The following is a 12,783-nucleotide window of genomic DNA, read 5'->3' on the forward strand; positions in this document are numbered from 1 at the left end:
GCTTTCACCTCCTTCGACGTCAAGAATGCGCTTACAATGTCGCAGCAGAGAGTGGCACGCGGCACATGTGAAACGAAGCCACGTACGTGCATATGTGAAACAACTGCAAAGTCCATATGAAGATTATTTCCAACACCTTTCGAGTTTCAAGTGCTATATCGCACAACAGAGTGCACAATCAAATGCTAATAAAGGATGAAGCGGTGAAACTAAAACTGAGGAGGGATATTACATATTAGACCTCCAGGTACCAATAATTCAGTTGATTTTAAGGCAAACGCTGGCATATCCATGAAAAATGAAAGGGTCGTTTACTAGAAGCAGCTTCTAACATTTCAAATAGGAACCAACAGCATTGCAAAAAGAGCGGCTCAATAATGCACCTGCGGGTTGCCGTTCTGCTGCAGCACGCAAGGCTTACTGAACAATAAGCGACCGCAACAGGACAAAAACACTCTTGTTTGAATTATTTCAACATATAAACCTTTATTCTTTTAACTCTCCACAAGTCTGTGCAAGCTGCGAAAGAGCACACAACACAAGCAGAAAGAATAAGAAGCACAAGTGGGAAAATAAATCTGTACAAGTGTTCTTGTATACAAATTGGGAAAAACTGCAGCTCCGCGCCAATCTGCACCTTCACACATCGCATGTGCGCATCACAAACAAATTCCTCGCAACTTATTGTCATGGATCCCCGCTTTGACTGGAGAATAGGTCTCTCATAAGCATAGTCATTTAATAAGCCAAGATTGTATGCAATGTTGCAACACCACCTTGCACAGTTTGCCAAGGTGAAGCCTAAGATGCCATAAATTACATAGTGCACAATTCAAGTAAGTGAAAGTATAGGACATTTAACAGAAACGAAACAAGTGCATCGCAAAAAAAAGGGAAAAAAATATTACAGTGCAAAATGTTAAAAAGAACTTAAATCGATGGTAACCACAGCTCGTTCCACCTGCTACAGAAACGCAGTTCTCTCATTTGTTCTCAATGTCAAAATGAAACCTTTATACATTCCTTTGGCAGTGATGTAACTGAAAAACTATGGCGGCGATACAGTGTGCAATGATGCATCTTCTATACTGCAGTTACACGAAACAAGTAACCTTCATGCTGATTACCAGTTCCACACAATTAAATTTTCCTACAGCTGGTATATCCAACAGGCTTATCACTGGTACAAGATGCTTTGCAAGATGGTAAAGGGGCCAAGCATAACTCCTTTGCTATGAACCTTACGTTAGCCCACAAATGATTTTCTGGACATTGAAAAGGGTGTGAACTAAGTTAAAAAGTTGATGCAAGTCAAAGCTGAGCAGGACAGTAAATCTGGGCAAACCTCTACTATGGGTGTTTCTAAAAAGTGCATAATTTCACGAGGGAAATAACCACAAATACAGCTTACTGACACCACCAACCAATTTTTCATATATATATAAAAAAGGGATGTAAATCTGAAGTACTTATGTAAGCCAATGGAGCTTCTCTGTGTGCTCATCCCCCTCAGCGTTTCTCTCTTATTAATTCCGGGAAGTTCAGGAAAGCAGGAATAGTGACAATGTTTAAACATGCTTAACTATATAACACTGAGAATTTTAATAAGCATTATTTAATTTTCAATAGTGAGCAATTTCCAATTTGGGAGCACCACACGTGAGGACAAGATCTTGCTCACACACTCACCTACACAGCTTGCTGTAAGGCAACTACCTTGCCAGAACTTAAAAAAATGTTACACATATTGGGTGCACTGTGTAATGCTTCACTAAAAAAAAATTAGCATTTACAAAGAGCACCAAATTTTTCCTTTAATCATTGTGAGCGAGAGGAAACAGTACTGACGAAACGGAAAGCAGGGCGAGAGGATGTTTCTAGCGCGGCACCAACCACAACACTGTTGGGTGGAGCATTCGAGTGCTGTACTGCTCCTCAGCAGAAAAGGCTGACATCCTGGTGTGGACGCTAGGTTTGAGGCAAGATCCATGCCAAATGCTACTGCAATAACGACACAAAGGCAATAGTACTTCAATCTTGGCAATCCAATGGTTGATGTCAGCTGCCCTATCAAAACTCTGCCGTTCAGTGTTCTATGCAAGACTTCCAGTGTGCAGGATGGAGGTGCGCTAGTGACCGGCTGCTGAATCCAAACTTCCAAAGTATGAATTCCAGCCGTAAAGCACTTGATAAAAGGACAACCAGTCTTCGATTAAACCATTTTGCCCAAAGGCGTGCCTCCAAGTGGACCAGGTGAAAATAGATACATGAAATCACATGTGAAGTGCTGGCATAAAGCATAAGACGTGTTCACAGCGATTAAAAATTGCGTTAGATGTGTACTTGGGAGCAGAAACTCCTACAACCAAGACGATACCACTGGAATTTCTGCAGCACCGGAAGCTGCTCCCAGTTTTCTCAGTGAAATGCCCATCAAAAAGAGCAGCATGCCCTCGTCAACTACACATTTTGTCACGACTTTGACGCATCTTTCAAGACTCTGTAGCATGATGACATTTGCTCCTCCTCTTCCACAGGCAGTGTAGCATAATCGGTCAATGCCCCTCTTCCCTCCACAGATATTCCCCGGTACCGATTCCCTTACCACGTTCGAAGCTTATCAGACCACATGACTAACGTGAACGACCGTACAGGGATTGCAGGCAATTTGTTTTGTAGCCGACATGTACCACAAGGTACTTCTCTAGAGAAGCCCACAGTCAGAGGAAACACCTAATCGACACATAACCAGATTGATTTTAAACGTATGACAAACTTACAAAGTAATAAAAGATATAATGAACTGATCATAAAAAAATCAGTCTGGTGGCTTTTGTGTGATATCGAACATGCTACCGTTAGTGAAATACTAACGACGTGTGCCTGCTAACAGTGGACGAACTTGTATCTGTGAATCAGCGCATGCAATTTTGAGTGAACAAAGTGGACGCAAGACGCTCCTACCGCAGACTGGTACTCCTCTGCACTGAGCTGCTTGGACAAAATGGACCTTGAAAGCAGGCAAAAATGACACCTTCAAGGGAGAGAAAAGCAAGGCGTGGTCTAATGGTGGAAGATGCGTTTTTTTAAGAACGATGAATAGTGATGACGGAAGTACTATGGCAGCTAGTGACGGCAAATGACGCAGTTCGTGGGGGGAAAGCCCCGCAAAACACACACGCACACAACCACTCTCAATGAATACGGCTCAGTTCTTCAATGATTTTGATGAGGTCGTCCACGCTAGCATCCCTCTTCATGCCACTGCCATCGTCCATCTGTGAGCAAGGAAAAAGCTGTCATTACACTGTCACAAGGCAACATCTATTTACAGCAGCTATCCAATATTCATTCTCATGCAGTTGGACAGACAGAGCAGAAGCCAGGAAGATGACTTAGAGAGTATGCAGTTATTTCCATCCTCATTGACTAGTTGAATGGACCTCTATCCTTCTTAATTTGATGTCTTTGTCAAGAGAAGACAGCAGCACTGTTACATGTGCACCAAGATGCAAACGCCCACAGTCCTAAATAATTACAACGTACAATATATGTAGAACTCCTTCATACTAGGCCAGTAGCAGTGCTTTTTAGCGGCTTTCCATTTGAAGTGAAACGCAGCAGCATTTGGTAACGAAACTTTTCAATGACACGGTTCTGAACACACGACGACTGGCTGAAACTGCTTAAATGTGACAAAAACAAGAGAAAAATACCCTGAAAGACTTGGCGTGACCTTGCGGAACTGTCACGCACTACCTCACAATGCTGTTAACAGCACTCCTCATGCTTAAACCAGGATTCCGATATTAGTATTAGGAGTACACAACAGTAGTGGCTAGAACTCCTGGAACAATATTCCGAACAGTTTCACAATCTTGGGGGCACGCAGTAGTACTAAAGAAGAAGCAACCAAGCACCAGATACAGTAAAACCTTGTTAATTCGGATCTCAAGGGAGTGAAAAAAATGTCCGAATTATCCAAATGTCGAATTAACAAATGCATAACAAAAACGCACATTTTCAATTCCTTTATCGCATACCTTTATTTTGAGAAGTAGTCCGTGATGCTTGTTTGTTTTTTTTGTGGAAAGCTGGGCGGCAAAGACTAGTTAGCGGGCATGCGACAAACCCTCTAGCACAAGAGTATTGCCGGGGACATCGTAACAAAACTCCTTTAGAATGACGAGAGCGTCTGCGGCTCCTTTTGTGGTACGACGCACTGGACGTAGTTCATCGCACGGGTTTTTGTTGGACACCTCATACGTCTCATCGAGGGCAGTCCTCAATCAAGTGACCGGCGACGACAACGCCGTCATCAATTGTAACGTAATCTGCAAGCTTCACTTCGGAGGGAAGCAGGCCAAGGAACAACATATCATCGGAGGCCTTGTTTCTTTGTTATCGACACTGCCGATACGCCGATATGCAGTGATGCTACTGGCTTAGGCCACTTTGGAGCAGCTTTTGGAGCAGGCGAAATTGCGTTTTGGAGCAGCAAAACTAGCTTTTGGAGCAGGTGCTCTGCCTTCAACAATTCATTCTGAGCCAAAGAATTCTTAAAAAAGTAATAAACATCGACCACAGCAGCGTCGACATCCGAGCCAACAGCACTCAAGCCGCGGGCAAATGAGTTGTGCACTTTGTGCAAGCAGCACTCTCCTACATCTATGATGTCAGGGTATGCTTCCTGCATCTTTTTTCTGAAGCTTTTCATTGCATTAGGGCCATCCGTAGAAAAGCAAATGACATTTTTCTGCGGCAGGTCCATCATTGCTCTCCGCACTTCACTAGCCAAAATTTCCGAAGTCGCAGAGCCCAGCAGGAAAGACTGTAGGTGTTCCACAACTCGCTGCATTTTGTTGGAGAAATAACTACAACATCAAGTTGTTGGCACCTCTGTTCAGGAAGAGGGGTCTCGTCAATGCTAACATAAAACCACATCCGGCTTGTTCAGCTCGTCAAGCACAAGTTTCTTGAAATACGGCCCGAGGCCATCACTAACTATGTAGGATGCCTTGAACCTCTTACAACTAAACTGCTTCGCTGTTTCGGAATCTCCAAATAACTTGGGAAACAAGGCACTTGCTGTGTCGGCCCACGAATATGGGATGCCCTTGAGAGTCATGCCAAGCACAAACAGAGTTTCTGCGTTTGTCACGTGGTCACACTGCAAAACGTTCCATGGAATGCCGAATTCCAAAGTCGGCTGGATCGTTTTCGGCCGCTGCAGCCCACCTGAAGCGTCTCAATGACGACTGGTAGCATCAATGTGCCGTTTCAGGCTGCATGTCGCTTGACTGCTGCTACGCCATGTTGCCTACAGTTGATGCTTTGATTACAAAAAAAAAAAAAAAAACACATAACGCAGTTCCTTCGTCCGCTTGACAACACCATATTGATACAGTATAACCTCATTACAACAGATCTTCATAGTGAAGAGGATTTTGGTCTGTTGTAAAGGGAGTGTGTAAAATCCAAGTACTGTTACAACAGACTTTCATGTAAACACTGAATGGGTCTGTTATAACCGGAGAGAATTACGAGTCACAAACATGGTCTTATTTTTAACGGGGGACCAAAAAAAAAATGCGATTTTTGGAAAATCGCATTTTCAGTTTCTGTAGTCCATTTCTATCTGATCCCAAAATATCTTCAATGAAAACTACGTAGAAGTGCTATAAAAAATTTGTTTTGCGTCTGCCGACTTGGCGAAAATTGCGGAAATATAAAAAAAGCGTTTTTCAAAATTATAGCTCGGCAACGGCGCAACTGGGCGCCACCATTTTGGGCTCGTCGTAAAGAGCATTTCTCCGCGTTCAAGTTCTCCGTTTCAGCTGGCTCCTCCATTCAGTCACAAGCGTACGAAAAACACGTTTTGGCTGCTTCGGCGGTATTACCGCAGAAGCAGCCAAAACGTATTAATGCTCGCTTCGGGATCGTCGTCTGCTGCTTGTGCGTCGCGAGGTCGCGGCTGTCGAAAATTGCGCTACTTAGTGACGCGTTCACACTCGTTCTGTGTTTGCGGGTCGACGATAATTTGGAACGCTTTAGTTGGGCAGCTGCAAGCGGAAGCTCAATCATCAGATTACGATAGCGCGCCGCACTCGTCGCGAACATCGCAGACGTGCGACTAATAGCGTTGACTCGTTGGACCCGCTGTTCGAGGTTCTTCTTATCAGCACTTCGAAGCACATGACGAAGACCACCGCTGGACAACTCCTTGTACTCGCAATCGAGCATGACGTACTTTGAAACATCGGGCACCGCGGCCACGCACATCGCAACCGAGCTTTCTACTAGATGTCGTGGTTAGGCCTAACTCCGTTCACGGTGCCGATGTACGAGCCAAATCCGAACTTTGCGGGCAAGAACATCGCGCTAGCGGACATGCGAAAGCGAAGAAGCCGTAATGTCCTTCGTCTCAAGCAACGAATTGCGTTGCCCGCTGGCTCCTCAGAACCGCGGATGGGCATTTTGCCCATCGGCAGCGGACCCCCCGGCCAAGCTCGCCGCGCAGCGACCGCGCGGAGAAGCGGTGGCAGCGGCTCGCAATTTCGCATGTCAGCGTCCCAAACGCAACACCAAGCACGCTGCGCGCCATTTTTTTTTTTTTGCCGCTACAGCTAGGCATAGCTGATCATTGACAGACCGGGGATCGGCGGCCTTCGTTCTTAAATCGGTACGTCGATATCCGCGGTGTGCTGCTCCCGTCCCGAAAGTATGCTAAGCGATGTTTGAAGTCGGAAGTTAATGACCGTGGTAGAAGAGTCCGCTCTAAAGGAGTCCTGACCACCTTGCTGGCCTGAAATTTTAGTCAATTATATCCGAATGTCCGTTGTACCAGAATCCGTTGTAAACGAAGCTCAATCAATGGAACTAATACGGAGGTCGGCATAACGCCGCAAATTGGTATGTAATATCCGAATGTCTGTTGTAAACAGATCCGTTGTAACGAGGTTATACTGTATTTTGTCTCCATTTTCATCACTCTCATGGAGAACGTCCGCGTACAGCGCGATGTCGCTCTCAATGGGGGAACCTCATGTAGTTAGTTTCATTTCTGAAATTCAGAGTACACCCCTTTGGCGCAGGCTTGGCGCAGAATCGCCAAATTTTGAGGAAATGTAGCAGGTTGTAGCAGCCAGGGCACTTTGGCGCAGTCTGGCGCAATTGGCGCAGCGGTAGCATCACTGCGATATGTCACAATGCACCGAAGAGGGGGAAAAAAACACAACCGACACCTGCAGGTCTGCATGCTATCCGTCTGAGGCCTTGTTTCTTTTGGCATCTTCGGCTGAGCCGCACTGGCATGTGGCGCTGGAAGGGAAGTTATGTCAAGCACCGCCAGAGTTTCAGGCCCCGCTACGGGCCAGACGAACGTGTGAGCCACTAAACTCGAATCTGCGACAGCAGCGCCGTCACCGAGACGAGCACAGCAGTCGAAATTCAGCAGACGACACTTTGCAATGGCGGATTTGTACTGGGATTAAGAGCGCAAATGACGGAAAACCAGACGATTGGAGACACTTGTGAGACGCTGTGCATCCAGCGTGTGCTTGTCTGTTCTCCACACGCTTTTGGTGCGTGAGTTTTGCACAAACTCGATGAAGGTTAGCAGTTTCTGCATCGTCTTCGCTCTCCGGTGAAATCCCGACAGCAAAAGTTGCCTTGTGTGAGCATGGCCGGATGATTTACAGCCCACGCATGTTTTACCTGCAGTCCGGCCGTGTTCTGCTGCAGCGCCAGCTGTAAATTGCGCCTGCACTGATGCTTCGTCGTCTGTCAGCGCACGCTGAACGACGGGATTGCACCACGCTCCACTGTCGATCTCCACGGTGGTGCAGTGGCGTGCACTCGTGTCGTGGCCGGCCCAGCCGAACGTGCAGCACCACACGCATGGTGACCAGACGAACGTACTGCACTGCACGAGTGCGCAAAATACGCCACGAGTGCCGCCAGCCGAAGATCCCATTTGTTATCTGTTCTCCGTCGAAGACAGGATGATGATGATGATGCGTGCTCCAGAACGCCACCTTGCATCCCTTTCATAAGTTTTCGAAAACAAATGTGATTTTCCTTGGCTTCCGCGATCGGCATCGACAGCACACCATTGCTATGCTGTTGCTGCCGGAGCCCATTTCGGAGACCATAAGTTTGCACATGTGTGGCAAAGAAAATGCAATGCGATAAATATTATGACCTCCGAGACAACAGTTTCGGTTTCAGTTTTGCCATCTTTGGCTTGCCTCCAGTCAGAATTAACCAGTGCGCGTGCAATTTTGCGTCGAATTAGCGAATGTTTGTTGCCATAGGGCTATGAACATTTTTGAAGGGAGGGTGTGGGAATGACAAATTATCCGAAATTCCGAATTAATTGGGGCTGAATTAACGAGATTCTACTGTATGCACAAGGGAACACGTGACAAAACACTGGCAGAACTTTCCTCATTGCAACAAATACTCACCTGGATCCCCTGAACAACCTCCTGCATCTTGTCTCTACTGAGGTCGAGAAAGCTCTCGATGAGGTCGCCATCTATGAAACCTACTGCCTGCTCAGTCTTCCTCTCCGTCGAAAACGAGCGCCAGGTGCACAGAAAACTGTCAAGGAAGCTTCCCCCATCAATGGCACGAAAACGAAAATCCCCCATCAACCCTGACACAAGGAACTCCCTTGCAGGCATTACAGCTCTTCAACAGGAGTCCTGCTATCTAAATGTCAATCAATCTGAAGCAGCAACAGAACTGAGAGACAGGACCATTATTTTAATGCAAGTTGATAACATTCTAAATCTGTTTGAAAAACTTGCATTGCTGGATTAGTGAATAGCAATACTGTGGTAAATACCTTTAGTCACCATAGTGATCTAAAGAATGAGTTGTGGTAGGAGCCAAGAAATAACAGCATCTGCCAAGGGATGCTATGCAGTGTTTCATTGCAACAAAGCACATTATTTGTATATACAGTCATATCTGGGACTTGTTCCTGTCACGGTATCTGCACAGCACTGGAAAGTCTGAATGTGGGTTTTCGTTCTTTTTATACAAAAAAAAATGTCAAAGGCACGTGAAGCAGCTGAATGCGGCAAGTGAAATTATAGTAGAAGATTGCAAGCATATTCCTCAGCCTTTGCACAGCCAAAAAAAAAACCAAATACAGTGAAACCTCGGTGATACGATCACAGCTCATACGAATTTCGGGGTGATACGAATTTTTCGTTGGTCCCGGCTAAGGCCCATTGGCCTGCAATGTAATGGAGTACGGTTGTTGCGAACCGATTTTCACCCAGCGACGTTTGATACGAACGTACGCTACCGCCGAGGTACGAAGGGGGGCTCTCCGCGCTGTCTCGGAAGACGCGCCAAGCACGTGCGAGCGCGGGAACACAAGCGTGGGCATGCGCTCCGCACCACCAAATCGTCAGAATCATGGTGTAAGAAAAACACTTTCCTAAGGGTGGGCGAGGACAGAAAGAAGACGAGGACGGTCTTGGCGAAGGAGTCAGGCCTCACAACGTCAGCATGCGCGACCGTTGAGGTCGCACTTGTGCGGGCACGGCCGTAAATCTCCAAAAAAACATCCCGAACACCTCCACAATAACAAAATCATAACACAGGACCGTGGTTCTGTAATTCTGTGGCCTTGATACATCGCGCAAAGCGTTTCTTTTGTTACTTTTGGTGCAGTACTCCGGTGTCGTGCAAGAAAGCATACTAAAATTTCGAAGGGGCTACAGCTGTCGCGGGTCACAACGCACCTGGTTCATTAAAAAAAATACGCGCGTATGCGCCGTATATTTACGGGTGCTGGTATGATTGCCGACCCCTAAAAACTTAACTGACAATCATTCAAGGTTCTTCCTGACGTTGCTGTGGCCCTGAAAAACAATAAATGAAAATGTACGCCAGCTTTCTTTTTTCGCATGCTAATTTTCCACGCTTTCGGTGATACGAATTTCGGATGATACGAATATTTTTGGTGGTCCCGTGAGATTCGTATCACCGAGGTTTCACTGTATATCTTAGTTATCACCTTGAATGCAGCACAGCTGCAATTAGAATAACTTGTTCCCAGCTAACACCGGAGACTAAATTTAAAGATGTAAAAGGATATAATGCATGATCGATTTTTCCCACACTCTTGATCACTTTTGTAAGCTTTTCTTGAACCTCAAGAAGGAAAGTGTAGAAGTCTGCAGGCAGCTGAGACACAAGACCTGCAGTCAAAAAGGAAGCAGTCACATTTCAGAAGGCAGGCACCAAATGGCAACCTGAAGCGTAAGCTTGTATATGTGAGCTGCAAGTTGACATCCTGTATTTTACAATAATAAAACAACCCAAGCCTGCTTCAGAGAGTAAAAATATCTGAAAAGTCTAACCAATCTGAACACGTCCAAAAAACAAAGGACACTCACTCACTAAGCACCAACAGTAAGTTGACTGACTTATGGTGTTTTATATCTCAAAGCCACCTTTGGCTATAAGTCAAATGAAATTAAATCTTTATTTCCACCATGTATAAATTCACAGGTGGAGGATAATGGGAAAAAAAGCAGTCAGCAGGCGGCTTGGCTAGTCCGCAGTCCCGTGTAATGCTTGGCGTGTGGGCATCAGCAATGAAAAACAGTCAATCAACTTAACAAATAAGGAATGAACTCCTATTCTTAAAAACTAGGAGTTCTTTTAGCTGTTGCTTGCCAGGACACAGAATTACCGTATTTACTCGATTCTACCGCGCCCTCGATTATAACGCGCACCCGTTTTCCGCGACAAAAAAAAAAAGAAAGTAATACATCGATTGTAACGCGCACCCATTTTGCGTGAGAGAAAAGAACAAAAAAAAGTCCGTAGGAGTCAAACTTCGCACATTCAGAAGAACAAGTATTTGGGTTTTAAAGAACTAAAGTTTCAAAAAAGTAAAACACAAAGTCAAAAAGCGGGCCTTGCCGCTAAAGCTGTCACCACTACGGCGGCGATACGAGTCTCAGTCGCGTAATGGATCAGTCCTCTCGCTGTCGGACAGCTCCTTGTCGCTGTCAACACTCTTCGATTTCGGGAAAACGGCCCTGCTTTGGTGCCACTGAAACCTTTTCGTGAAGCTTTGCTACGTAAAAAAATCTTCTGCGTCTGTTTGCGCCAGTCTCGCACTGCACGTTTCGTGAACCTCCGAACGACCGCGATGCAGCCCGATTCCGTCCGTCTCTGCACATGTAATAACTAGTCTTTTAATAGGCATCGTGGTGCACTCGTCGAGTATTTAGAGTCGGCACTTCCATGGCTTCGATGCGAAAGCCCTAGAACGGGTGATGACAATCTCCTCAGCACACGGAGAAATGGCCAGGCGCGTAGGAGGCGGCATTTTGAAATGCCGATGGCAATATGATGAACAGTTTTCTGTTTTTCGGTACTCGATTCTAACGCGCATGCGATTTTGGACTTGTTTTACAGGAAAAAGGTGCGCGTTAGATTCGAGTAAATACGGTAGCTTTGTATTCGAAAACACTATTGTAATTTGCAGATAACAATCTGTCTTTGCATCTTCAATTAGCTTCCCAATCTTGTCCGTTCTTTAAAGGTTCGTGTCCCTATAGGCTTCCAGTTCTTACAGTAGTACGGCACAGCATAAAACACACGTAAAAAGGCAGGCAAAGAACGGAAAGCAACTCACCGATAGCACCGTGGATGGTGCCAAAAAGCACGGAGCCCTGCGTGGTGAGGACGTCTCGCCAGATGCGCATCACGAGTGAGCCGTGCCGGAAGACGTTGACAAACTCCCCCAGGTGGAACTGCCCCACTTCTGCAGGTGCTGCCGCTCTTCATCGGTCGTGGCCGCACTGTCAACAAGCGCAGTGAAGTTGAGCAGATAAGATACACGTACATCAAACAGCCACGAAGAAAGGTTTTCAATAGGGGTGTGCGAATATTCGAAATTTCGAATATTTTTCGAATAGTGTTTGCTATTCGATTCGATTCGCACTGAAGTTTTACTATTCGAACTATTCGAACTTCCCAAAGACAAATACAGTCAACGTCCGTTGAAAGTGACCCCTTCAGATTTTCAATTTGCTTCACCTCATTACACTTTCGTATTGCGGCAAAGCTGCCTTTCAAGCTCCGTTACGGTCGAACTTAGTCGAGAGACAGTCAACGTCCGTTTGGAAGGGGTCTCTAGATTTTCAATATGCTTCACCTCATCACAACCCAATATTGCGGCAAAGCTGCCTTTCAAGCTCCGCTACGGTCGCAAATGTATTAACTCAAGAAAACGCTGGTTCCAATATGGGATGAAAGATGTGGCAGAGTTGGGGCTCAATTAATGCTGTTTTGGTCCTGAAATTTGGGCAGGAAGTCTGAAAAATCGGACGCCGAAGCTTTTTAGCATCCAATTTTAGATGTTCTTATATATCGACGTCTACGAGGCAGATTTGGAACTCCGGACTTGAAGGGAGCACACCCTTGTCCGCCACAGCAGTTGAAAGAGGAGGAGAGGCTGAGGAAATGGCATCTCTGCCTATCACGTGTAAAGTGTTGTCGGCAACACTTTGGTTGCACCAAATCATGTACCTAAATACAATTCGGCCTCTACATTGCCTCCCCTCTTGATAAGAAAGACAACTATGAAATTGACCCCACCAGCGCTTCATCAACCTAGCGAAAAGAAACACTTTCATGTTGCGATCTCACAAGAACATACTTAGGATTCTCTGCAACTTTTCTGTAATTTCACTTCACTCGATTCTTCGAAAAATTTTTGAGAAATATTCGAAAATTATTCGAAAT

At 45.7% G+C, this 12,783-nt stretch overlaps 1 protein-coding gene across 1 annotated transcript in view; it reads right to left on the reverse strand.

Annotated features, from left to right (window-relative positions):
• Positions 1-457: 457 nt before the first annotated feature.
• The window catches only part of LOC119383203 (DNA damage-binding protein 1), a gene marked incomplete at its 5' end in the record, with an annotated part of 46,556 nt that continues 34,230 nt past the window's right edge, over positions 458-12,783 (reverse strand). The window contains 3 exon segments of the mRNA XM_037651240.1: positions 458-3,278; positions 8,469-8,592; positions 10,118-10,220. Coding sequence (XP_037507168.1) covers positions 3,195-3,278; positions 8,469-8,592; positions 10,118-10,220 — 311 coding nt within the window.

Source organism: Rhipicephalus sanguineus, chromosome 2 (genome assembly GCF_013339695.2).
Source record: "Rhipicephalus sanguineus isolate Rsan-2018 chromosome 2, BIME_Rsan_1.4, whole genome shotgun sequence".
Classification (NCBI taxonomy): Eukaryota; Metazoa; Arthropoda; class Arachnida; order Ixodida; family Ixodidae; genus Rhipicephalus; species Rhipicephalus sanguineus.